General features: G+C 47.4%; 1 protein-coding gene and 1 long non-coding RNA gene across 2 annotated transcripts; both read left to right on the plus strand.

Moving 5' to 3' along the window:
• The first annotated feature begins 1,048 nt into the window (after positions 1-1,048).
• LOC128723110 (cytokine-like nuclear factor N-PAC) lies at positions 1,049-5,248 on the plus strand. The gene is made up of 9 exons (XM_053816819.1): positions 1,049-1,089; positions 1,446-1,571; positions 1,646-1,772; positions 1,885-2,142; positions 2,330-2,827; positions 2,911-3,051; positions 3,158-3,371; positions 3,469-3,558; positions 3,632-5,248. The coding sequence occupies exons 1-9, from the start codon at positions 1,049-1,051 to the stop codon at positions 3,829-3,831; spliced, it is 1,695 nt and encodes a 564-aa protein (XP_053672794.1). The 3' UTR covers positions 3,832-5,248.
• A 765-nt stretch (positions 5,249-6,013) lies between these two features.
• Positions 6,014-27,672, plus strand: LOC128722682 (uncharacterized). Its single transcript, XR_008410806.1, has 2 exons — positions 6,014-6,129; positions 27,475-27,672. It is a non-coding gene; the product is annotated as an uncharacterized LOC128722682 (long non-coding RNA).
• Positions 27,673-27,836: the final 164 nt, after the last annotated feature.

A 27,836-nucleotide genomic window follows, 5' to 3' on the forward strand; every position in this document is an offset into this window, starting at 1 on the left:
AAAAGTCTTGTTTTAACACATTTTCCAGTGTATCAATCTATGGTGACAATGACCTAACTTTCGTTTGTATCATACGTTTATATCTGTGCAGCTCATATCTTTGTTTTTAAAATGTTTGCGTGTTAGCTTAATATAACGCTTGTTTTCGGTCAATCAAACTAGCTTGAAAAGCAAACTTTCTTGACTTCGAGTCAAATTTGATGGTATGCTGAAGTTTTTGCTCTCCTCAATCATAACAACCGCCATTTTATTATCACTTCGAACCGATTGCGGTCGGCACGCATTCTGTGAGATACGCCACCAAAGAAAAGACTGCAAGAGGTTTGACAAGCCGAGATTTAGCTGCAAATATTTGTGACGATCAACGGTCAGAAGAAAGTGCATCAAACAGACTAAATTGTGGGTGGCTGCGGTCGGTTTTTCTCAGTGATACATTCCGCCAAAGAAGTGCTTTTCGCTGCTGTTTTGTACGCAAGCAAGCGGTGGTAGCCATCGTTCCGTTGCGCCTGCTCACTCTCTCTCTCTCTCTCTCACTCTCTCACAAACCTGACGTCCGGTGCGCTAGGCGTGCCGGTGTGCGTGCGAAGAGCTCGAAGCACAGCTAGGACCACCATATATGAACGAAGCGCAAACACACGCATCCGCTGTGACGAAAGTGACGCGCGGTCGTTTTTCAACAACACTTAGCAATTGCAACCGTGCCGTCGGAGTGGGTCCGTTTTTCGATAGCTCGCCAGCGAAGCGTTAGTTCTGCGGGTACATTGACGAAGCTGCGCGCATAATTACCGCATTAAGTGCGCCCGCCAGTTTTCCCAGCCGTTCCGCGCCATCATCAACGTCGTGTCACAGGCTTGGCGTCTGCTTATCGGGTTCGGCTTAATCTGGAGAGTGTGTGCGTGTGAAAAGTGCGTTACCGCGCGGGCATACGTCGAATAGTGCCGAGTCCAGCAAAGGCAGCCCTTTGACAAGCAGAAGCCCTTGAGTGCGGTGGTGTAGTAGCAGGCGGTGCATTTTTTTCCAAGCAGCGGGAGCCCAAAAACAAACAAAAATGTCCGACAGTACGGGTTACGCGGTGAATGATCTTGTTTGGTGAGTTTTCCACGGTGTGGTGGGTCGGTTTGTTGTGTGATTTCGTGCCATTTCTCGCCCCGTGTCGGAGAAAAATGATGTTTTGATCCGTATGTGGCGGGGCTGGGAAATGGGGCGCCTAGCGACGGCACCGCGTTGTCGCGTGTGTGCGTGCGCCTGTGAATGTGATGTTGATTGCATTTTCCACCGCTCGCGGCGACGTCGCTGCGAAAGAAGCGGGAGAATAGACAACATAACCTCAATTGAGGGGTGGTTTGTTTTTAGTTATTTTTTTTTACTTTTATGCCATGGATACTAATATTTTGATTGTTTTCCTGTCGATCTATGTGAATGCTCGTCCGCCATCGCTCATACAGGGCTAAAATGAAGGGATTCTCACCCTGGCCCGGCCGCATCTCGGTTCCACCAGCAGAGTTGCGTAAAATCGCTGTCAAAAAGAATAACCCGGTGAAGTGCATCTTCTTTTTCGGATCCAACAATTAGTAAGCGTAATCGACACAGGAGTACTTGTGAACCAGATAGCGTAATTTACACTTTTCCAATGCTTCCGTTTTAGCGCCTGGATCGAGGAAACGCAAATAAAACCATATCTGGAGTTCAAAGAGTCGCTGCTAAACTCTTGCAAAACAGCTCAGTTCAAAGAGGCGCTGAAACAGATCGAAGAATTCCGTGTGAATCCCGAGGTAATGAGAAGACCTACCCGCTATCCTCGGCTAGCTACTATGGATAGCTCCAGCATTGAATGTAGTAACAATCTAATTTGTGGGGTTTGTGTGTTTGCTTGTGGTATTGTAGAAATTTCAGCCGCTGTTCGTTGGAGAAAATGAAGCTGCCAATCGCCCGGATCCGGACGAGGAGTTTAACAGATTGCGCGAGGGTGGTACCACAAGTGGTACGGAGGAAAGTGGCGCCGAGGACTCGCCGGCGGTCAACAACACGTCCACTCCAGCTGCCCTGGAGTCGGTGGACGACGTCTCCACACCGCTGGTGAAGAAGTCGGCCAAGAAGAAAGTACGTGCCTCGTTGCCAATCAAGTTGAACGTGGACAAGGTGGTGTGTGAACGATTATTACTTTTTTTGGTTATGAAAATTGTATTCCCTCTGTTTTCCTACATTTACATTTGGCCGGTTAAAGAAATCGCGTATATATAGCGTCTGTAGAACCTTCCTCTCGAACTTGCGTTCGCCTACCGCCTGTGTTCTAAGAGCAGTATTTTTGTTTTCTATTTTCGCCCAACAGACGTCGGTCACGAAAGTACGCTCGATCGGTAATAAGACGAAAGCTACCGCCTTGGACGATAGCACAACCGGTACGCCTTCTCCAAAGCGCAAGAAGAAGTTGTTGAACGATTCGGAACTGTCCTCGCTGGATATCGACAGTTACTCGAGCCCGGTTCGACGCAACGCCCCGGTTACGCATCTGTTGAACCGTCCGATGACCGTCAACCGGCCAGCCACACCCGAGATCGACATGTCGAGCGTTTCGAATGCGGTCCAATCGCGCAACATCAAGGCATCGGAGCTGAAGTTCGGCTTTCTCGGGCTGGGCGTTATGGGTTGTGGGATCGTGAAAAATCTTATCAAATCCGGCCACTCCGTTGTAGTCTGGAACCGGAGCGCCAACAAATGCCGCAAGTTCCAGGAGGTCGGAGCCCAGGTGGCGGAAACACCGTCCGACGTGGTGGAAATGACGGACGTCACGTATTCGTGCGTGTCGGACCCGCAGGTGGCCAAGGATGTATGTTACCCAGCCCGGTCGATAAGTCCGATAAGCATTGCTAGAATAATCGAAATTGTATTGTTATTTTTATTTGGGCCCAGATGGTGTTCGGAAATTGTGGAGTCATGTCGGCGACTTTAGCTGGCAAGGGCTATGTCGAGATGACCGGCGTCGATCCTGAAACGTCCAACGACATTAACGAAGCAATCATCTCCAAAGGAGGCCGTTATTTGGAAGCACAAGTAAGTGAGAAATTTATTAGAATCATACCAGATACAAAAGTCTTACAATCCTATATATTTATTACACGTGATTGTATCGTTAATTCATAACGGCTCATCCCTCTAGATACAAGGCTCTAAAACACAAGCGGAAGAGGGTACACTTATCATTCTGGCAAGTGGCGATCGGCTGTTGTTCGAGGAATGTCAAAGCTGTTTCGAAGCTATCTCGCGCAATTCCTTCTACCTGGGCGATGTTGGCAATGCGACAAAGATGAATCTTGTCCTGCAGATGATTTCTGGTATTACTCTGGCCGGCGTTGCAGAAGCAATGGCTTTAGGTAGGTGTTGCAATATGGCACAAATGTGTGATAAGTTAGGTGTGAAGGGACGGTAAAAATGACGAACGCCTTGTCTGTTTGGTTTAACCTACGTTAGCGGACCGTGCTGGATTGCAACAGAAGGACGTGCTAGAGGTGCTTGAGCTGACTAACATGTCGTCTGAGATGATGCTGCAAAAAGGCAACGGTATGTGTGAATAAAGCTTTTTGCAAAAGAAATGGACGCTAGCATCTAAGTATATAACATAAACTCGTTACAGCAATTATCAAGGGCGAATTTCCAACCCATCAAGCATTGAAGCACATGCAGAAGGACCTGAAGCTGGCGCTGAGCCTGGCCGATGGCCTGGAACAATCGCTACCAATTACGGCTGCTTCAAACGAGGTTTACAAGCACGCCAAACGCCTTGGCTATGGATCGCACGACGCCAGTGCCGTTTACGTACGGGCACGGTTTTAACAGCGACCGGATGGCCGACCGTCGTAGGGCGTCGTACGCCACCGTGCAAGCGCTGCCGAGTAGAACGATAACAGGTGGGGAAAAGTACCGCTTAGAGGAATGTTGACATCATTTAGGATGAAGTATGTACAGAGCATGCACTTTCAAACGTATATGTGTCCTGCTGTGACACTGCCCAGATCTCCCACGATAGATCCCTTGTACGACCACCTTTGTCGTCGCAGGCCGTTGTTTGATGCGTGGGGACATTTTCTTCCCGAGAACTGGTAGCTTTTTTTTGTTTGACATCGAACTTTCGATCAATTTTGATAGAAGACATGTATGAGACGAGCACTGCGTATACAGCCAAAAGGTGGTATCGCAGCCGTTGTTTATGCTCAAGGCAGGGATAGAAAATGTTTTTTTACTGTTTTTGTTTCCTACGAATGATGCTACTACTTTACCGGAGCTTATTTCTGCCTTTAAATTTGGCTAGGGTGTTTATTTTTAAAGTTTCTTTGCCATGTGTGTGAAGTTTCTATTTTTTAACAATGTACATCTGTGCAAATGTATGCAAATATATTGATTGGCTATAAAAAGCGAAACCGTTTAGTTTTGAGCATTGCTCGTCCAGTTTTTACGAAAGTGGATAAGGAGCATGATGAGAATATTTTTTAGGTACGTAGGTCGCAAGGGGATCGGGCGAAGAATTCCTTGACGGCTCTGAACAGCAACAGATACGATGAATAGTCGACACTGCAATAGAAAATCCTGTAAAGGATGGTATATATATAAACACTTTTTTTTCGAAAGAGTTTTCTCTCTTAGTTTTCTTCTTTCAATGTTTACATGTTCAACATACTTTCTGCTAGATTATATGAAGGTAAATCGTAATGAAAAAATGTAAAGAGGCAGGAAAATAAAGCATCAAAATATTGTATGGGAGAGCGGCACTCTAGCATTAGCGTAGAGCAGTTAGTTTTCCCTTTTCCTTTTTTATTATTTTAAGTTAGATTTCATTAGTACGCACGTGTGACACTGAAATATTGTCTTGTTGCAGCATACGTATAGTTGTTTTAGCCTTCTTTTTCTTAAGTACGAAACCGTCGTCATAAATTGCTCTATAGCGTAACTTACGAGCCGTATTTGCTTCCTCATTTTTAAATCAAATCAACTAAATAATCACGCTGAACGTTCTCGTGTAAGTACAACATTTCATCGCTGCTAAACCGGACTGACTTTTAGCGAATGAAGATGGCGAAAGTAAACAAAATCGATAGCGAAAAGTAAATGAAATACAGAAGAGAAAGATAAATACATCTTGTAAAACAACAGAGTAATCGTCATAATGTAGCAAAACTAGGAACTTCCCGACAAATAGTTGCGGTGAGATCGTGAAGTGTTAGGATATTTTTTGGCAATTGAAATAAAATATTAATCGAGATAACAAGATCAAAATCGATAAGCTGTACGTATAAGAAGAAAGTTGAGTGAACGGACAATGAAGTTTGAAAGAAAGAGAATTGTAAATTAACAGATTTATGCAATGATTTTATAACAAACCAAATCAAATTGTTTCCTTTCAGTGTAATATCTCTTTCACTCCTACTTAACGTTATGCAGGACGCTACCATGACGTCATCGGGAACTTGTAAGACGAATGAATTGTTCAAATTCTGGAACGTCTTAAACTCTTGTAACATACTTCAAGAGTTAAATTTTGAAGAAGGTGATGTCCAATCTCGTAGCTTCGATCTTCAATTGCCGTCCTGAAGATCATTTATATGCTATATTTTATCAAAGAAGTATGAGAAGTTTACGTTTGAATTGTGAATAGCTTTGAGTCTGTTTACCATGGAAGCATAAATAGTTACGGCTAATAATGCCACTAACGTATATTGATCAATTCTGTGTTACTGATAGTAAACCGTTAGGAATTTACTTTTCGTAATGAGAAACGATAGAACGCACAGGAACTGCGAATCGCCGTTGGAATGAACATTTAGAGCAGGTAAGCAACCCTCACGGTGGTCATGGTTGAACCGCTGATTCATGTGCTATAAACAAAGTGTATAGACGGCGGTTGTCAAATGCCATATCGTGCTGTAATCTCGCGGAAGAAGAGAGAGTAAAACAAGAAGATGTGCGCGCGCGAGTGCGAGAGAGATGGCAGGATGAATGTGAGCGAAAGGTAAACGCGCGACCACGACGACGAGCCGCAGCAGTAGTAGCAGGCACTGAAGAGCAAAAAAGACAAGCAATAAGAAAATAAAATGGCGATCTTTGCGTGTTGTACATTTTTCATTGCGGCCGTTTAAGGTGATTTTTTCCACTGAAAGTGGTACGGTGCGGTGCAATACGGGTGCGCGGTACGTGTCGGAAGTGGCCAGCTGTCCAGGACATCCGTGGACGTTGAGATACGGTTGGTTCCGGGGACAGGGAGAACGAACACGGTGGCCAAATTCTCTCTGGCGAGTGCGAACGAAAGAAATTTGTAATGAGTGGCGGACGGATTCCAACCACGGCCCGCGGCAATGGCAACGTGACGAAGAAGATGACTGTGTGACGGGGCTGTTCGCAACCGTAGAGTGCACGAAGGGAAAGGTGATCCGTTCGCATAGCATTCTGAAGGATACGATTTATCCTTGCGAGACGTTTTAACGGTGAATTTGTGTGGTGCTACGGGCACGAAAGGAAAATTCAAAACGAACGCAGTAAACGGTAAATGAAATGTCCATCGTGAATGAGAAAACCCCTAACGTGTACGTATCGCGCGTAGTGAGGACGGAAATTCCCATTCGGCCTGCTGTAACTGGCTCCGTCACCCTGCGTGTTACTTCAACCTTCCCCTACCCGTACGCGCACATCAGCCCGTGATCGTTACTATCAACGTTTGTGCTCTTTTTTTTTGAGAGCAGTATATTTTTGATTCAAATCCGGCCCCCTCGCTCGACTCGCACCTTCTCGAAAGTACCTTCACCAGATCGGTCTGGCGACGCATGCATGCAGGGCCGACAAAAACGATTATCAACCGTCTGTGGAGTATTGCGTATTGTTTGGTGTAATGGTACTGCCCAATAGTCTACCTGCCCGCTACAGCATAATGCGAATGAGGTTCGCGTGTACCCGTGAGTCATATGTAAGCCAGGTCGCGACAGTGGCCAAGTCCAATCAGACTGCCAGCCCACTCCACTGGTCCGGCGGATGTTGTGTATCCTTTTGGTTTCTCTGCCTGCCTGTCGCTCACTCGAAAACGTTACATTGTTGCGTTACACACATACAAACCCACAATGGCACGTATATTCTCTTATATTTTCATCGGCAAAAATCGGCATCCTTTCGCCCGTGTGTTGCGCCGGCATAGTCCTTTTTCTCAACATCGCAAGAAAGAGACAACAAAAACAAGAGCATGCAATGCTCGCGTGGGCCAGAAAGAGCCAGCAAGAGCGACAGAGAAAGAGAGCAGGGGAGTCAAAAACATACAACAAAAAAAAATTACTTTGTGAAATCCCATAAAAGTCCTTGTGCGGTTGACATTTAGAAGAAGAGGAGGCTAATATTTATGTGCGTTTGCGCGCGTGTGTATGTGCATGGGACCGTGCGAATACGGTGTTCATTGCCATTCCTTACGAAGCATGCCATGCATGCGTGTGCCTATTTGTAGAAGTACGCCACTTACTGTTGCTGCCCGCGAGAGGAGCTGTTTGGAAGTTCGTTTTTATTTTTTATATTGCTATCGTTTATTTTACCTGCATGTTTTTTTTTTCCTGGCCGAAAGCTGCATATTTTGCTTTCTACCTCATTGAGCTTTTAAACTTGTTCGAACGGTTGCGCCGCACGGAATTAGTTCGGTCAGTTTTTGTGTAATTTGTTGTTGTTGTTGTTGGTATCTTCGCTTGGCTGCTGCAGCCCCTCTCCACCTTTCTCCTCCTCCTCAAACACACGTACCTACCGTACCCTGCCGTGAGGCGTGAAACGTGCCGACGTGTGACACAAGCCTCCGACGGCGGGTGAAAGCTGTACTAGCTCAGTTTACTCGTGAATAACGGCCCGTGGGTGGTGGGGATGGAAAACACCACGACGACAACGGCGAAAGCAAGAAAAATCGGGAAAAACAAAGACACGGTGGAGGCCACCTACCAGCCAATCCGTCAGGTCGCCGTCGCGGCGTAAGATTCGTCTGGCGAGACCCAAAAGGGAAACAACATCTCGCCTCCGGAGGGATGAAAAACGTCCGCAGCGGAGAAGACGTCGTCGCGGGAACGGTCGGGGTTGCCTTTTTGGGGGGGTTGGAAAATACGATAAAGGTAGCCGAGCTCGTGGAAGCAGAGTGTGTTGGTCCGTGCTCGTCGTAATGAGTTGGTACGATTGAGGAGGTCTAGTGGGGAGCCGCAGTGGAGTGGGAACGGGTGGAGCAGAGGAGGGGAAACACTCACTACGAGATAGAGCCAATTATAGCGGCCCCAAGACTTACGTACGCGCGAGAATGGGGCTGATCGCGCGACGAATCCGTCGCGGTGTGCGTGTGTTTGGTGTGCCTGGTTTATGGGAGACGTTTTTCTTTTTTTTGGTGTGTGTTGTTTGGTCTCCTTTGCTCGCGATGGGGTATCCCCACCCCCCCGTTCGGTGGGTGCTCCGAAGGGGGGTGCTCGTGACAGAAAGGCAAACGAGAAGAAGGCGGCCCGCCACGCTCCACACACGGCAACAGCAGCAGCTGTGTGTGGGCCCTTTCGAGAACCAAGCGCAAGCTTCTCATCCACAGCTCACGCGGTGAGAAGGAAGTGAGAATCGCGGTGCGTCCGAGAGACGGCCGGAGCCGCAGGGCAGATACCGAAACAGACCGCGGTCGGTAAAGTCTGTTTTTTTGCTGGGTTTCGTAACGTTGTGGTGCTCTTTTGCCTTCAGTCATCGTTGACCGTGTGTGTGGTGCCGTGCATTTGTTGTTTTTTTGTTTGTTGGTAGCCCCTTAGCTTTTCCTTTGTTTTTGTGCGGTTTTTCTTTTCCAATGGCACGCACGCAAATCACCGACACTCCGTTTTATGCGCGACAATGGCTTACGCACGCCGACATTACAAAAAGTGCGCAAATTCGTGAATAATTGGAACTGCTCCCGTGACAACGCAATCAACAACAACGACACAAAGATCAATTTTCAACAACACTAACCGGTGGCATGAAATGAGTTTGAAAAAAAAATGCACTCCCGAAGGACAACGTCGAAGGGGGGGCTGGTGGGAAAACACACTCACACATGCGTGTACACATTCTGATGCAAGGCCGCACAGCATGAGCATGTATGGTGCGTAGCAAGGGCCATGGAACGTAATATCCCTTCGAGAAAAGCACTTCCTGTCGGAAAGGCACCGGAGCGGGTTTTTTTTTGGGTCGAGCGCTGTCTGAGGTGTGTCTGACAGCTGTTCAGCTTCTGTTACTGCCAGCGTTAGGGTTCGTTCGTTTGGTTAACGAGCACTAAATGTGTGTTTTCTTGGTTAGTCCTCCAGCGAGCCCTCGGGAAGAATGGAGCAAAATTGCTCTCAATCGAACACGGTTCGGTCGAAAAACGTGTGATCAGTTTGACGATTCGATCAGACGTTTAATACTGTCCAAAAAACCCATTGGTTAATTTTACGAAGGAGATATTGAATGCTTTTATCAGTGACATGCAACAAGCATGCTCGATTTCTCTTTACCATTATGTATCCATAATCCAATAGTTCTTTCCTTGCCTTAGCTTTAAAGTTTGCGTAATACCCATCCAATATTACGTTGACTCACAACATACATCCTACATTGTCGCCATTCCATGTCCAGCGATAGCGAAAGAGCACACATTTTCCGCTACTAAGTAAACCCCGTATCGATTGTTTTCTTTACTCACATAAGCCCGACCCAAAGCGCTCTACTGCCCTTCGAGTGGTGTTTGCATCCGTGCGTGATTCCTGTTCGGCTGTTGGAGCTTATTTATTTATTTTTAAACTCTTGACTGTGAAATCAATTTGTACCTAATCATGCGTAGCGAAAACGTCTCGCTTCGACGTGCCCTAACTATGCGTGCCTGTCGCACTTTTGAGCCCTCGGTGCAACGTGTACCAGGGTGCATGTGCATGGGTGCATTGTGCACTTTTTTTCTCTTTGACATGAAATCAGTTCTTTTACGTCAATGCTTCCTCTGGATGCGGCAAAAAAGGACGACCCGCAAAGTAAGCCATAAGGATACGCCATTTAAAGCCTTTTCGGAAGCAGAATGATTTTCATTGTTCCGTTCCTTACCGTGATTGGCTCGTTCGGAAACGCGAGCACCGCATCAAGACGCGCGTGTCAGAAAAGGGGAAGTTTTCCTTTTTTTTTACGTCTCAAACACAAATCAGCAACATGGGAGGGGGCAATAGGGGGTGGTGCTAAATGTGCTGCAGTTTTCGTATGACCACAACGTTCGCCTTTGCCATGCACAAATGTATGACACGATCGTTAATTTTCCCCCACCGCCAGTTCTGCATCGTGCCCCATAGTGAGAAGAATGCGAGCGAGAGAGCTGCGTGTGTGAGCGAGCCCTTGGGGCCCGGTGAGAATGAGATGCGTCGCTGATGGGGATGATGTAAGTTGAAGGAAGTGCCCAAGGGGTGGTGGTTGAAGCGGAGCTCGAAACTCACACACTCACAAACACGAAATCCTTGTGATGCTGAGAGCAATCAAAAAATGAATGTGCGACGTACTAGTTTGGTGAGGTTTTTGCTTGAAATGATCGCGAAAAAAGATGCCTCCCAATCGCGGTGCGTCATATCGCAAAAGCCTGGTTGGGTTAGTTGTTTGGTGTGAAAATGAAGTGAAGTCGCCATCAGCATGTCGTAGTGTGGTGTGTTGTGATGCTGAAAAACCGCGCATCAAAGTCCTTGACCAGAAAAGCGAAGGCTAAGGGAATGAAGTGGGCTAGATTTAAAACTCAACCCAAAGCCCATTTCTAAGTGCGTTCTAAATAACGATCGATAGCGAAACGGGGCCTGTATGATGCGAGATGCAACGTGTGCGCACTGGTGGTTGTGATGACCGGGGTGTGTTAAAGGGGATGTTGTTTTCTTCATCTATCGCCCCGCGTGTGGTTGTTGTGAGTGTGTTTTTTTTTCTGTTGTTCGTTGACGATTGTTGTTGTGTTTGCTTCCGAATCGCGCTGTGCAACTCTTGGTGCCTCGTTCGACCCCCAAATGTAATGCGCAATCGGGTCTCGTAATTCGCGTGTCGTGAGGCGCAACAGAACCACCACCACACACCTGCGCGCGTGGTGTGTGCGTGTGGCCACCCGAGCGCACGATCGCCGTTTTCTAATTGTGATAACCCCGCAATCGTAATCAGCCTGTGAACGTGACTGTAGCCCTTTGCCCGTACTGAGTGCGTCAACACTGTGAAGTGAGTGGTTGGAACGTGAAAAACCCCCACCCAGCGTGTTGCGTGGGTCGCTGTGTGCGAGCCAACAATGACGCAAACGTATAGGCGGTGCTGCTCCTAAAACCGACCACAAAACGCACACCCACCAGCCGGTGGAGAAGGCGCCGTCTGGTTTCCTCACCGTTGTGGGCTTTTCTTGTGCACGAGTGAGAAAGAAAAAAAGAAGCCTAGTCTCCGTGTGCGCTCCACCTTGCCGATCATGTGCGGCAAGTTATATCGATCGCGCACGCACACAAACACGAAAAACCCGATCAACCGATCGACTGCCACTGGGGAAGATCAGTGCTCGAGCGCAACGTGAGAAACAGCTGCTTTGGCTCACTTTGCTTGATGCGGTCGTCGATCATCTGCCATGTATATGCGGAAGGCCCCAACAGCGTGAGCAGCCAGTGAGCCAGTGAACATGCACCGAATCTCTCACCACACGCAAACGTTCAAGGTGAGCAAAATCAATTTGATTCGACGATCTTTCGCGTGACGTCGTGAGATCGCGAGGTGAGCAGTGAGCTTGCACCCGTGAGCGGATCGATCGCGCGACTCAGTGAGCAATGATCATACATGCAGTTGCAGCGAGACGCTCTTAAAATGCGCTCTCTTTCTTACTGCTCCCTTTCGGGTGGCTTCTGTTGCACATGATTACGTGGTGCAATCGAGTACGAGCAAGCGTTGGCGGCCCCTCCTACCATGGGGTGATGAATATACGCTTTCATGAATAGTTCTTGTTGGTCGTTTGGGTGTCGTTTGTCGTCCTTAATAGGTTGTGGTTCTAAAGGCGATGTAGATGATTTTCCAAAAGCTCCGTAATTTAAGCAGAGCATATCAGAGGCGTCACGTTTCTATGCAAGCGCCCGTAGAAGGATATTGCTTTCCGGCTGGATTTCCTTACAGCAATCAATCGATCGCGTTCTCATTAATCAATCAATCCCGGTCGGTTGCCTTCAAATGTCTCATCCTCGTTTGGCTGTGTGCGACCGAGAGCAAGCGCGTGTGCGTGCTCGTTCGTCCGCAGGATGTGGAGCAATAGCGGCGATAAATAGCGCTTCCTTCGAAGCTCCGGTTCCATGTTTGGAGCAAGACGTTAGCAACAGGCCTTCCAACCGAGTGGGGTTGGCTATGGCGGAGAAGAGCTATGCCTTTCGGGTGGAGGATGAGGCCGACCGGGAGGGTTAAGGGTATGAATAAATCGTTCCATTTTCCCTCCTTTTCGAGCAGTTCGTAGTGCAGCCGCGGGTGCAGTTTTTTTTGTTGGTTCTCGGCGGCCAAAGAGAAAGAACACCAGGGATACGAAAAAGAAAAAAAAATAACGATACGCACAACAACGTCCAGTTTACTTGTTTGTTTGTGAGTTTGCATGCTGGTCTCTTCGAGTGTGCCTTGTACTCAGTGTTGTTGTTGGGGATTGCCGTTGTTGCATCGCTTTTTCTTACTCCTCTTGTGTTCCGACTGGGGCCATCGTGGTATGCGTGGCGTTCGTATCGATGGAAGTGTGCCACTTCTTTGCAGGTGGCTTTTGGTGTTGTTTTCCGTCGCTTTTCTGCTGGTGTGTGAGCGATGTTGCCCTCCCTTGTGTTAGGGGTGGGAGCTAGGGTCATTTGTTTCTTCTTCTAAACGGGTGGTAAGTTCTCATTGCCACCCTAACCGACGAGCAGCACCACCTTTTGCTCTTCCTTTCAGCGCTCGCAGCTCACGGTTGTGGCCGTGAGACAGATGAGTTCGAGGCTTCTGGGCGAATCTGAACTAAATCGCCACAACGCCACCACCGAGAGCACTGATCAAGGCTTTGGCGGACGACCAGTGGTCAGCGTGTGATTAATTACCCTCAGGAGGCTATTTTTTCACCACATTATGAATGCGGGTGGGGTTTTCCACTCGCGGTCTAGCGCAACTGTGCATTTCCCACACAACACCCGGGGTCCAACGTAGCCAGTTCCTAATGGGCGTATTTTGTGCTTGATTCGATTTAAATCGTTGATAACCACCACCCAAGGGGGATCTAGGATTCAACGGGTGAGGAGGCAACCACCCGATCCGGGCATGCATGTTCGTACGTGGTTGAAATGCATCATCGGTCGATAAACCGGGTTGTTTAGCGCATTCTGGTGTATTTGTTTACGAACGTCAACCACCGGTTTATTTTTCTTGAATATTCGCGCACATTGATGAGTCATCGGCTGTGTGGATGGAGGGTGAGTGGAGCGGCAAAAAAAATCCCAATGATTCATCGTTCGCTTACTGCACCTTTTATCCGCCACTGGATCCTTTCGGCTGCGCCTTTTGGTGATGGCAGCTGGGGTGTTGAGCATGGTTTTGAGGTCAAGTTGGCCATATTTGTGCGAAATTTACATTCCGATCCACGACGTACGGTGGTGGAAACTGTTTGCTGGCTCATTTTTTTGCCGTTTTGGACCGGTGGCCTAGCTTTACCAACATGGTACGACGCCACCGTTCGTCATTAACATTTTTTTTAGATTTGGTTATAGTATTGGAAACTCCTTATTTATCGGTTATGAGTAACAGTCGGCATTATAAATGAGTTATTTACATTGAGATATATCGAATTTTTATCTTTTAAAATCGCTTTTTGAAAGTGTATGAAACGTTTTTTGTGGATTTAAGATGCCGTCATTTACGCTTCATGATATAAAAAGTATAAAAGGATTTGTTGATGTGTAAAAACCATGAATTGGACATGTTATACTAGTTAAATTCGGGTTAAAATTAGTAGCTCGTATTTTATCAAAATCATTTTGCTATATTGCTTCAAAATTAATCATAATAATTATTATGATCCATAAAGTTCCATGAAAGAATTTTCGACCCCGTACATTCTTTTGCTAGCAATTTGATAACGACTTCGAGAGAATGTAAATATGTTTATTTTGAGAATTCGTTTCCCAAAGAGCCACTTCTGTTGGAACGTGGTATCTCTCCCTTCCGCGAGGAAAAAGTAATATACTTATTGCTCTTCTATGAACCAGGGCAATATTGGAGGATAATTTTCCCTGAATCGCTACCCACCAAACAAATTAGTGCAAGAAAATAAAAATTGCTACGGTGAGAGGGCTTACTATGAATAGCGCTAATAATAGCGCTATGCTGCCGGATCCGCCTTTATTTTTGCTCACTTCGGCTTTCACCCACGTAACGGAATTGGCTTTGTTTCGCCCGCCGGTTGTCGGAAGCTCAAAAATAGCCAAAAGTCAAAAGTCACAAAAGATCCACCGGCGTTTCCAGCTACACACACGCACCCGCAACATAAACACAGCACTGGTTTTGCGTCTCCTAGTATAGGTTGAGTGAGGGAGAAAAAAAAAGAAAGAGAGAGCACCGGGTTGTATGATGTAGGGGGTGGCATGCAAGAATGTTTGCTTTCGGGAGTTACACAAAATAATGCAAAAAAAAGAACAACATACTTTCTCGAGCAAGTTCGTTGGGGGGGAAAACTGAAGAAAGTCGTGTCGACAAGTTCGCGGAAATCTTTTCGTCTTAAAAGTTGTCAAAATGATTTCCACGTGTGATGATGCATATCATCTCGGTGAACAGTATTCTAAACAATCAACACGCGTTGAAGACGATGGCGTGTTACAGATGAAGTATCGCCTGACATCAGCTTGATATAATTGTAATTAAATATTGTTTCCCATGAAAAGTTGGATCAATAGAAAAATAACAAACAAATGCATGCCTTTACTGGTGGTATAAAAAAGCGATCCCGTGGTCATTTCCGTGTCTGGCACAGTTAAACAGGCCAGTGCAACGAGAAGTCACAAATGTGTGGTGTGGAAGAAGGGTCTTCCCATTAACGTTGCACCAGAAATCTGGTTGAACGCGCACACAGACACCACTCAGAACACAAACCACCCTGCTAGGTCTGACGGTGCCGGGAAAATCATACCCGTTCGGGCGCGTTTATTTATTTTCGTACAAACCATGTGCACTGTCTTCCCAATGTTGCTCTCGGTGTTGCTGATAGCTAGCAAGTGAAGACCCCACAAGCTGCAAGGGGAGAGCGAGACAGAGCGAGGGAGAGAAAGAGAAAGCGAGAACGAGAAAATTGAGAGAAAGAGATGCGATGAAAATGGTCGCACGCGCGAGGGAAATTTCGGTTGACGCGTGCGTTATGCTGAATCGGGAAAATAATATGTCTTGCCATCTCTGTTGCGCTTCCGCAGCCACTTTCGTGCGTTCTCGCTCGTCTCCGTCTCTCGTGCCGGTTTTTCCTTCACCACCCACCACCCACCCCGTGGTGGACGCCCTCACTTTCTTTGTTATGATTTTGTTTTTGGAGATTACGCTCACTCTCACTTTCTCGCGCGTGTGGTTTAGCAGCCGTTCTCTCTCTCTCGTTCTTTTCGTTGTTTTCTATCATTTTTTTTAGATTCATTTTTCATTATTCACATAAGAGATGCATATGATTTCGGTCGTCTTTTCTATCGGTAGGTGGAATTACTCCCTCGTACAACCACTCTCCACTCCAAGGCTCGTCTATGGCTTTTTTGACATCGTGGCTGTGTTTTAATTTGCCTTAATTTCCCGAGCATCCCACTACTCTCGAGGCGCGTTTTAGAACAGCTTCCGTATCCGTTGTTGGAATATTGTTGCAACGCTGCTATCTCCCCTCACTCCTTCTCCCATTCCTTCCCGGCAACAGATGCGTCATCTTAATTCTAACAGCACCCATTTCCATCCATGTTTGGGAGCAAACCAACTGAACAGACACGCGTATTCTGTATCCCCCGTGTGCATATGGCGACCCATGAGCGCTTTGGAGACTGGCAACGGGCAACGAATTGCTTGGTTTTTAATCATTTCGATACACACACTGCGCAGGACTAGATGCAGGCGACCGGCGGGAACTCCTCCCCGTACGACGGGTTTTCCATCGTTGCGTCGTCGGTGGCGGTTGTCTTGTTGCTTTATTTTGGGTACCGTTCCGTCGCCGTCGGTTTCCACTGCTGGTGCCACATGTTGGGAAAGCATGTTGCCATGTTTGGGAAGAGTGTGGCGACAAATTCTATCGCGGCAATACGTGCCTCCGACCCGTTCGGAGTGATTCAGCTGCATCCGTTTTTTTGTCCTCTCATTTTGCTTCCTCCCGCGTGCAAACGCCGTTCGTTGACCTATGCTGCTGCGGGGCTGTCCAGTAGGGAATGGTTACCTCCAGTGTTCTCTCTTTGGGATAGAAAAGCTTTTTAACAAATGATGAAAGCAAGGGTGAAAGCGGTTTAGGATATTCAGCTGAAGGATTGTGTATAAAGCAGAGTATTTAAATATGAAATAGAGATGGTAGCTTTGCTGTAATCGAGATAAATTATATCGTTGGTGATGAACGAAACAACGTGTCCTGCCATGTGTATTAATCGTGGCCATATTATACATATGGTTGATGGAAATATTCTCCAGAAGGTTACATGGTTGATAGAAATATTCCCCAGAAGGTTACATGGTTGATAGAAATATTCCCCTGCACTCATCCCTTTTTAAGTCTAGCAATAAAAACAAAATAAAACCAGAATGATAGAGCCAGAGAATGAGCGAGCTCGTACGAGAGGTAAGAATATAAGATGATTTTGCATTCGCCAAAGTTCGAAGGGCAAAAATGAACAAAACGACGCAAACTTATGCACGCGCATGCATCGCAGATCGCGAGCGGACTGGGGACTTTTTTTGTCGCTCATAGCCGCTTCAAATTTGGAGGATGTTTGCATATTTCCGTTCCCAAGCAACACACACACACACGATTGAACAAATGGCAAAAGCATAGCAAAATATCGCGAAACGATTGTAAACGCGAGCGCGCGCGAAAGGGCGGAAAAGCCGTGGCCGAGAAGAATGGATTTTCATGCCCATTGTTTGTTGCCGCGGTCCCAGTGCGCGGGACGACCCCTTCCTGGCCGGGAAACGGGCGTCCTGAAACGTTACGGATGATGATTTGATATTGGCTCCCCTCTCGTCACACACCACAACCACCTACCCCCCTGCGATCCGGCTCAGTGTGTGGTGTCGTAAACGAGCGAATGAATTCGCTTGCTGCGGCGGGACTATTTTCTCACTATTCGGGAGGCAATTTATGCTGCTGCATATACAGTGCCCGGCACCTTTCTCTCATTCTCGTCTCTCTGTGTGCAGCGTGCCACGGTGGTGGGTGTGCTCGACCGATCGATAATCGAAGCAGCGCGTCAGTTTCCCTCCGGGGTTTTCCCGTTCAGTACCATCCCGGTCAATCGAACCGCCCAAACGGCAGTGGCGGCAGGATCGAACGAAAAATGTAACTATTCGTGCGGTGGCCTTTATGCTGGCGCTTGGTTTCGCGGGAGGGTGTGTTTTATGCTGATGGCGGTAGAGCGATGATGATATTCGTGACCGGCGGAGTTGATGGATCAATCAAACGCTCGTCAAACTGCTCTGGGGGGAGGCTCTGTTTGGAGATGGGTTGCATGCGTTCGTGTGCATGTGTTTGTATGCTGTTGATTTTCTTTTTCCCTTCTACTGCTCCTTCGCTCGCAGTATGACCCAGTTCCGCGCAAATTTTGTATAATTCCGATCGACATCGCCGCAGCGTTTGAAGGGCACTGTCGAGATCAAATCAAACACAATTACATTGCCCCGCAGTTTAGGTTTAGGAGTTAGTTTGCTTTAAAGTTGGTCGTGCTGCCAACGGCAACATTGAAATAATAAAACCGTCAGTTACAACAAATCACTCGCGCACTTTCGGCTTCTTATCAGACACGCTCGCTTCCATTGTTGCATTTTAATGTCCCGTGGCGAATGAATGTTTATGCCTCGTTCGTCACATAATTCTGGCAGAAGCAATTATTTCCACCGAACACGAGTGATCGTAAAAATTTGAGCATTCTCTTCCTCACGGACCTTTACAGCGGTCGTGTAAAATCAACAGGACCTCGTGGGATCACTCTTCCTCGCTATCCTCTTAAAAGCGTACCGAATCTCCCATAATAAATAGTCCAATTGTGCTGCTTCGGAACGGAATTTTACAGCTCACCCGGAATCGTCACCACCGGACGGTTCGAGCTAACTTGACTTTTCTGCCACCCCCAAGATGCGCTTCTCTGCCACTTGTCATTGCTGCGTCCTGTGAATGTGCCTTCCCCCTCGTGCGCCACTTGAACAACGTGCGGCAGTAGCTGCGAAGGAGTGAACATTTGAATAAACAGCACGACAGTTGTGGCAGCTGCCGTCGCGGTGTCTTGTGCCGACGAACCCATGTGGAAGGCATTCGATTGTATGTGACTTCTTTTTCTTTTTGTGTGTCCGTAGATTCTCGTTTTGTTTTGGTTGCGTTTGCGGAGCATGCACGAATACTCACTGCTTTACTTCTCAAAACCCTCTGCCACCAATGCCGCATTGAGTGCATTATATTTTACGACCATTTAAATGCATTCCCTTTTGACCCGACGCGACGACGTTCTCGGCGCTGGTTACGGTTCAATGGTTGCAACTTTGTTGCATGCCGAACCCGGCCGCTTGTACGAGGGAATTTAAGGCGTCGTTGTGTGCGCGTGTGGGGGTGATTTGAGAGCACATAATGACGGAGGATGCAACGCCGGGCATGATGCTCCCGTGGGAAATGCTTGCACCTCTCGCCTCGGTATCGGATTGCGCCGGTGACGAGTCTACCGAAGCTGCAGCAGGATGAGAGAAGGAAATAAGTACGGTCGTTAATCGGTCGTAAAAACCGTCACCCCGGCGAGTCTCTTGTGGTTGCGAATTGCACGCGAGCCGGTTTGCAGGCGTTTGCGGATTGCCGGGCGCGTTTTTCACTGCTCTCGATCTCGCGAAACACACCCTCCTCTGGTCCGGGAGGACTCTCTGGTGTGGCAGCAGCAACAGTTGGCTTCTCGGTGCGCATTCCTTGGCGCGAGCGTTGCTGCATCGGGGTTTCCGGAGTGTTTTTTTTTTGTGTACAACAGCTCGCCCCTCGAATGGTCCCGATCAGACATTTATGATCGAATTATCGTTTTATGGAATTATGGCATCCCGCACACGCGGTTGCAGATGAGAAAAGCACGCTGAGATGACGCCGGGGAATTCTGGAAATGCATATTTGTGGTAGCACACCGGTTGCAGTTGTTCAGTAAGCGTACTTTGTGTGAGGCGAATTGAGATGATTTTAAATTTAGCTAATTAATCAAATTAATTGGGATACGTTTTGGTTTGATAATAAAACTGTCAAATGAAAAGTATTTTAAATGCTTTAGACGGTTTACATTTAGCAAATTTATCAAATCAAATAGCGGCATAGGTTTTGGTTTGATAATAAAGTTGTTAAAAATAAATTAAAAAGCATTTTAAATGTTTGTCATTCTCTAGGTCGGTTTTTTTTTCTACCTTCCAGCATGTTCAAGGTTCTGTACATTTTTAGCAATTTTCACGGTATCCTTGGCATAACTGGAGTTGACATAAACTAGAAACCGGCCTTTGATGTTTCTTGCGTGAGCGCTTCGGGATGATTTTCTTTTCTTCATTCGTGTAAATGCTCTTAACCGCAACGAAAAATCAACTGTGGGCGCTGCAATGAAACGACCCCCTTTGCGTTTGCTGCAGCGACATGGAGAACGTTTTCCTACCGTGCGTTCGAAATTGGCACCCAATCCTAAACCAATAAATTGCCATGATTCTAGCTAGGGAAACAGTCCGTCGCGCACCGGCGATTCCGATCGGGAGCAGCTGATTTTTTTGACTTATTTTTGCTCTTCTCACAAATGAACCAACGTCTTTCGCAAGAGCGTACAATCGTAGTGAGTGTGCCTGCAAAGGAAGGCAATCGCGCAGGGGTGGGAGTTGCTAGTGCACCAAAAAAAAAAAAGACCGGCCGGCCGGCAAAAAGGCCAAATTTTTCTTGATCGCATTTACCACCACCCCCGCGGTTTCTTGCTCTTGCTCCCAGAGGGTCACTGGGCCCCATCCCTTGTTCTCTGTCGCCGCTTTTTTTTGGGGCCTATTTTTAGCGGCGCGCGTGTGTTAGTGTGTGTTGCCAAGGGAAACATTTCACCACTTTGTGTGTCGCAGCAGGTGGTGGTGGGTGGCTTGTTGTTCTCGGACCGTTCGGATGCCGCTATGCTGTGCGCGTGGTTTTAAGGAACAAACGTTCGGACCAGCGGAAGAAAAGCTGCTCGCGGTGAGTGTGTGTGTGTGTAGGGAAAGCAGCAAAAAAAGCTGCAAAATCGAAACCACCCAAAAACATCGATATTTGTCGTGATTTCAAACACTGCCCTGCGGAAGGCGTTTGCGAAAGCGAAACCGATAAGAAGTGGTCCGAAAGGTGTGGTGTGGTACTCGTAGCGTGGTGAGGGGGAGGGGGGGGGGGAGAGGGGGCGCTTGGAGATTTCACAACGTTTCACTTTTTTCGTTGTTCCAAGCGCTTATCATCAAATCATTTATTGCGCTGGAAAAGATGGCCAGAAGTGTGTGGGGTGGTAATGGCGTGGGAGGGAAAAGCGACACGGGAAGGGATGAGGAAAGGCGCGGTTGTAATGGTGTCGCCCGTTTTCGTATGTCGTCGAATGCTTATCTTAGCGGGCGCCAACGTTACTGTTTCAATCGATTTTACTACTGACCGCGTAAAATATCTTTGAGAAGTCCATTTCGCATGTCAAGTAGAAACAAGTATTCAGTATAGTTATCGAACACCGTACGGCGTAGAAATCTCGCAGTTGTGAGTGAAATAATCACCAAATTTGATACTTGTTTGTGAAAGCAATTTACAGTTTCAATCAAATGTGACATAATGTGACTTTAGTTTGATTTATGCTATTTTTCAAGTTTTTTTTTTCCATGACATTGGTTATCATGTTTAAATAAAAAAAACCCTAAGAACTTCTGCGCAAATGAGTTTAATTACACTCAACTTACGTTCATAAATGTGCCCATAAATATATCATCTCGTTTAGAGTCGTATCGCTGCTCAATTAGTCGCAAAAAAAAATGCACAATAATAAATGGGTTGCGTTTAATCACGCCGCAGATGGGAACCACTCCATTGAGGCGTTAACTCAAACACCAGAACGCAACGAAGTGCCAATCTGGAGCACGCCGTCCGGCTCCTTTGGTGGTGGTCGCAGCTCCCAAATCAGTTCTGCAGTATTTCTTTCGTCACTTCTTTGCCCCGATTCGATTTCACACTTTCTCCCACGAGATTCGTGTGTCCCATTGCGCGCAGTTTCTTTCGAGCGTCTGCAAAATGTGAGCGCCTCACGGGTTGTGGTGGGTTCGATCGGGCGGTGGCTGGTGCTGGGGGTATGTTTTTGCATCCCTCCCACCCCGTTCCTCACGCACATACACACGCGTGGGTGCGCGCACACACACACTCACACACACATACGTTCACGTGCTGTGATAGCGAAAAGTTGCATTCCTTTCACTCTCGACCGTGGCGGCCTTGTGTGTCACCACCTCCCCCTTTCATCCCTCCCAGGTGACAGGGAGGGGGGGGGGGGGGGTGAAGCGTGAAGGGAGGGGCGAGGACTCGCAGAAAAGAGGTCGTAGAAGAAATCGTGCCGCGTCGCGCCTGCTCACAGACAGATTTTAAGTGCACTTCTTCCCTTCTTGTGCATGCAAAAGGCGGCCTGACCTCGCGTGGTTTATTTTTTTGTTTTCGCGACTGTTGCTGCACGGCTTTATGGGGGTGGTAGGCACTAGTCCGAACGGATGGTGGTGTGTATGTGTGTGACTTTTTTCTGAAGCTATTTTGTTTTACTTTTTTCCTCCCCCCAGAGGGTGATTGGTGTTGCGATTTGTGTGTGACTAATATCATCACGGCCCGTCTCGGCGACGGGTTTCTGCTTTCGAAAATATTTTCTATTTTTGGCCCGGCACGGCACGGGCCACCACGGTGGGCCAGAAAAAGTTTCCGTTCGTGCGGACGGGTACCATGCCATTGTAGCGATTTTCTGCTCGAAACCCATCCACCACCCTCACTGCGTTTTAGGGGGTGGTATTTTATTAATTGGCGATTTTTCGATGAGGGGAAAATAGCTTTCTTTGGTGAGGGGTACTACAATGCGTCCATTTTTCAGAGTGAATTTTTGATATGGTTTATCGACGCAGCACTGTCTCACGCACACCACCGAGCAGCGGGAAATTGTGTTGGCTGCATACCGTACCAAATCCGGATAACAGGATAAACGCGCGGATTATGCTGTCGCTATGCTTGCCACCCTCGGCCAAATGCGAACCCGAGCTAATCCATTTATGCTGGACAGCAGTGTGCCGGGAAAATGGAGAGAAAATGAGCCGTAAGCCCTCAAGAATCTACGCGATTCGAGCGTGTATGGTTCGCGTATAGCCACGGACCGGCGGCGGGGACTAAGGGTAATTGATCCCCTGTCTCGTATCACCCTCATTCAGGTTGGAGTAATTAAATTCCAATTTCGGTTGCATTCTAGGGTTTATTGTTTGCCGCCCTTTTGCGTTCCGTTCGATTCTTTGTATCCGTTAAAGTGCTCTAACCCGTAGTAGATCCCTAATGTATGATAATCTCTGATTCTCTGATTAACATTCATTGTGCGATAATTACGAACCGAAGGGGGCGGCCACGCAGGACTGGCTGTGGAAGAAAAAAGGGCGACAGAAAGAAAAACCCGTCCAGCAATCCGTCCGCGCTATCACCGCCCGTTTATCGGCGCTTTATTGACATTCACTTTCACTCGATCGGGCAAAAGTGAACCCGGGGGGTTGTGCGATAGCATCTCAATTAAATTATCTTCCGCCACCCAACGGTGGCTGGAATGTGGCTCTCCCTTCAGCCCTTCGGGCGGTTGGTGCCGTAATCCTTTCCAAGACAACGGTCGGTGTCTCCCCTGCGTTCCTGCTCGCGTGGAAAGGGCTCCCAGCCAGGGGGCATCCGACGAGTTAGTTTTGCCCTTTCCTTGCGATTGACTGGCAGTGGCGCTTTTTGGCGCATCAAATCGACTCTAATCTTGCCGATTCCGCCGTGGAAAGCGTTCGGAATCCGTTATTTCTTATGGGCTAGCCTTTTTTTTCTTTCTACCCTCGGAGCGAAAGCAGAATCAACGCGATTCTTACCGTTTATTACGGTACCGCGTCCGCGAGAGTATGTATTTAACTGTTGTCTGAACCCCCACCAACCGGTTCGGTGGTTGGGATGATGGCGATTGAAAATGGTACGCTTTTCCTTTTCTTTCGCTTTTGCTGCCGCTTTTTTCTTCGTTTGCTTTCGACTCCCTCGCCGACCCGACTACGGTTGGGTTCTAATCCACTTTATGCCAGTCCTCGCCTGGACCCAACGAGATAGAGAGAAAGATCCCTCGCTGCCACCGGGCTCGGGGTCTTCAAATGAAACGCTTTTGAGGGTTTTTTGTTCGTCCTCTTTTTACTTCATTTCGCTCCATGGTCGGTTGAGGTTGCGCTCGAAAACGATGGCACCGATGATGGGCTACCGCACAACAACCTACTTTCGGTGAGCATACATTGCGAAAACGCGCTCAAGCATCATCGTCATCGTTTCCCATGCTGATTGCCAAGTCCGGTCGAAACCGGTGTGTGGAGTGCGTTCTTTTACGGATGGGGCAGTTTTTTGTTGTTGTTGCTTCACACGCGTTTTGGTTTATGCTTTTTTGGAAGGTTCCACTTTGCTTCTTCAAATGTCTAACCTCTGAAGCGAAACATTGGAGTATGATTTTTTTTTGTTTCATTTTAAGTCCTTACAGCTTTAAAAAGAGGCCTCTGTTTGGTGCATTTTGTTCGTGTATGTATAGCCAAATATTTGCGGTAATGTGAGGTGATTTTTATGATTCAATCCACAGGAAACGATAGAAATTAATAGCTATAATTATCAAAATTTAAACCCACTCACCAATCAGCTACCGAAGCGAGCTGTAGCTGCTCCCGTTGGTGGTGTTCGTCCTGCATTCCGGAAAAGCCATAGGCACTGGGTGTCGGGCACAGCAAACCCACCCATCCGTCCCCGAGAGGTTGCGATGAAAAATGGTGAAGCGCGCACGGGTGAAAAAAGCTGGATGAAAAATGTGCCCATACAAAAGGGGGCTTTCGGTTGTAATGAACGTGCAACGGTCCCACCACACGCAGCCCTTTCGGCTCTAGCAATTCATCCTAGCCCGGGTCTTATTTTAACTTTTCCAACTTTTATGCGCGCTTGCCCACGACTTTCGGTGGCTGAGTTGTTGATTTTGTTGTTCCTTTTTTTTTGCGAACATAGAACTGGCCGGAAATGGAATAACTTATTCCACCGTGGACAATTTTTGCTGACTATCGCGAGGTCGCCGAGCGCACGGTCGTGCTTGCAAACGGGGCAAATAAAGCCTGTTTTTTTTTCTGAGGAGTTGGAGATATTTTTGAAAACATTTTTAAGCGTGTTTTATGAGTTTTTTGTATTCGTTCTAGGTAAAATAAAGCTCAATCGTTGAATGAACTTGCGCTGCAATTAAATCGTTGTAACAAACCTCCACTTGTTTGTTGGCGTTTGTAGCGAAACATTTATTTTTATGTCCAAAAATTGTTTCCTCTGGATATTACTTGCTCTGAGCGTTCAAAAATCGATCCGTTCCCAATATGTTCGAAAGAAAGAATCGACCACGGGACAGACCTGTTGCGTTTCACCTCCGAAATGGGGCATCACGCACATAAAGATGCCATTTTACTAGCAAAAATGACCCGGCGTCGTTTCCATAAGCTACGAACCATTCGGAAACCCTTCGTTTGAGCTCGTTTTCGAATATTGTCACGATTGCCGTTTTCGGCATTTAAAACTATGAAGAATTCAATATTGCGCTGGATTTCTGCCTTAAACCCACGGAACCGATTCAAGCGAACTTCATCCATCGTCAACGGCGAATAGAACATTTCCCACAGGAGGCGCCTTGCTGTGGTGGGTGGGATACAAAACGTTTTTCCGCTGGCTAGTTGAATCGTCGTCCTGTTCCGGCAGCCAGTAACGGTGCTGACGCGCAGACGGGAGCTTTTTAAACTTTCCTTGCTGATTGATGAGCTCCCCATCTCCGGCGCACAAATTGTGCATCGGAACACGGGGCAGACGACACACACACGGTGGGGGTTTCCGATGAAAAGCGTATTTGATGGATGGTGCGGAAAACCTTGGTCCTTCGCGGGCAAAGGGCTGGTAGGACGGCAAGTTATGACCGCGTCGACGATGGTGGTGAATTTTTACGATGCCGTCTTTGTCGATTTGCTTAAAAGCTTTCGTTCAAGGATACCGCACTGGCTTTTCCCCGTACGACGGTCGTGCTCCTGTTTCTGCATGTTCTCTATCGCTTGCGATTGAAGAAACGTCGGAGCAGAACGCACAGACACATACACGTACTCCAGAGCGATGAGTTTTCCTTGCGCAGGAAGGAGAAGAAAACAGGGGGGAAAAAGCTAACGGTTGATTTTTGGTGGCGTGTGGAATGTGGTAAAATTTATTACTAAGGAGCTATTGCTCTCGTATGTTTGAGGAGTGGGCGTTATTGGCGTAGGAGCGACGGGCGCGTGGGGGTAGCAAAATGACGTGGAGAGCATTGAAGGATGGTAAAGGGCGAGAATCGCGCGTATGGAATGAAATATCGGCTCCATTGAGAGACAATGCTGCCTCAAGAGTCGTCTGATGATGTTTGCCAAAGCTTCACGGAAAAGGAACAGCAAAGGCAAGGACATCGATGCGATATGGCTCGAATTCTACATTCGTGTTCTCGCCGCTAGTACCTGCCGTTGGTGGTTGCACGTTTCCACTGAGTTCGCAGACGAGTTCCGTTTTACCGTTGGCCTTTATCTGTCTCCGTTCATCGGTTTTAAGTGCTTGTGATGATTTTCCGATTATTTTTTTTTCACTTTCAGTCAGCTTCGTGTCGTGACATGAGGCAATATTGGCGTTCGCTAAGTCGAACGATGATTTCGCGTCGCAACAATATGGTTGTGAAGGTTGTAATTAAATTTAAATGAAAGTCAGCATCGAGAGCGGCGGCGGCTCTGGCTGGAAAACGTACAATGACACAACGAATCCTAACGATTGTCAACGTCGATGATGACGATGATGTGCCGTTTGTTTAATCGATTCATCCCTAGAGGTGTGTGGGGTGCGTTTTGATTGTGGCGCCACGTTGAAAAGGTTCCATAACAAGGCTAATTGGTTTTAGGAAAGTGTACCGACTGCAATAAACAGCCACGAGGCTTTGGTCCGATAGCGTTAGAGAGTAGACGCTGTTTTCCTCAGTCTCTTTCTTTGAGGAAGGTTCATTATCTCTCTCTCACTCTCTCTCTCTCTCTCTTCGTTACTATATGTCCTTACAACTCTGCTTTATCTGTACAAAAGTTGGAAATATAAACTCGTCCCGAGAACAACCGAGCAGCTTCTTTTGCTGGCACCGTGCCACCGTTACCAAGTAAATTTCGATTTTTCACTGGCGCTATTCGCTTTCCGTCCATATTCTCTGGTTCTTGACCTTCTGTTTCTTCATTACCGGGTAATTGTTTTCAGATTACCCAGAATTATGGGCCAGGTCAGAGAATAATACCAATTGCAAGCTGTGGCTTATGTCCAGATGACTGGGATTGTGCCACGGCAGACTCGCGTCGGCGGAACGTAATGATGGTCAGGATTTGCTTGCATGCAGTTCCGGCTGGGGTAAAGGACCACCTACTCTAGGGTAGATACCAGCGGCGATGAGCGATGATGAGATTCCATACATCCATGAAACCACCCGCCAGGAATCGAATGAGGCTTTCCGATTCAGATTGAATTTCGTTTGATCTTTGCATACTCGTACTCGATCTAGTTGTCACTCTGTTGGCTTTCCACGTCACCCCACCTGCTGGCTTTTCTTCTCATTCTCATTTGTCTATCGGTGTGATTTCATCGTATTCATGCTCTCTTTCTCTATTGCTTCCTCTCTCTCTATTTCAGATCGTGTCCTTGCTGTGAGCTTGCCGGTGCCAGAGCCGGAAAATCGTTCAAACACAACGCGTGCAAGGACTACGTGAGAGTGTGTGTTCGCGCGTGGTGTAGTACTGTCCTCTGGTGCCAACTCCGTGCGTCTGTGTGCGTCTGTTATGAGCCGTAAAATGAACACGAACCGAGGAAAATCGCTCCCATAACAACACGAGCCAGTGCTAGGTTTAAGTCGTAATTTGGTGGCCTTTTTTCCGAAACAAAACCATCATCATGGTGCAAGCGTAACATGTATTTTTTGCTGTTGCTGTTGCTTATTTCTAATTGCTTCCCATCCGCAGGGTGTGCGTATTTGTGTTGTGTAAAGTGTGCCCCGGTGCCAGGTGATTTAACAACACGAGCACACACGTGCCTCCAGCCGAGAGTGGTGAAGTGAGAGAAAAAGAGAGCAAGTGTGAGAGAAAAAGAGAGAAGAAAAAGAAAAAGCGAGAGAGAGTGAAGGGAAAACGACCAAAAGTGTGCGGGCGAGAGAAAGAGAGTGTATTTGTGTGTGTGCGCGTGTACGTGCGTTTGTGTGCAACGCGTACGTGCATAATTCTTCATCTGCCGTATGCAGCCGCGAATGGTCTAGGCATCAAGCCGATGGTGGAGTGCGTGCGATTACATAGCGGTGCAGTTTAAAAAGACATTTTCCACACCATCC

Source organism: Anopheles nili, chromosome 3, assembly GCF_943737925.1.
Source record: "Anopheles nili chromosome 3, idAnoNiliSN_F5_01, whole genome shotgun sequence".
Lineage (NCBI taxonomy): Eukaryota > Metazoa > Arthropoda > Insecta > Diptera > Culicidae > Anopheles > Anopheles nili.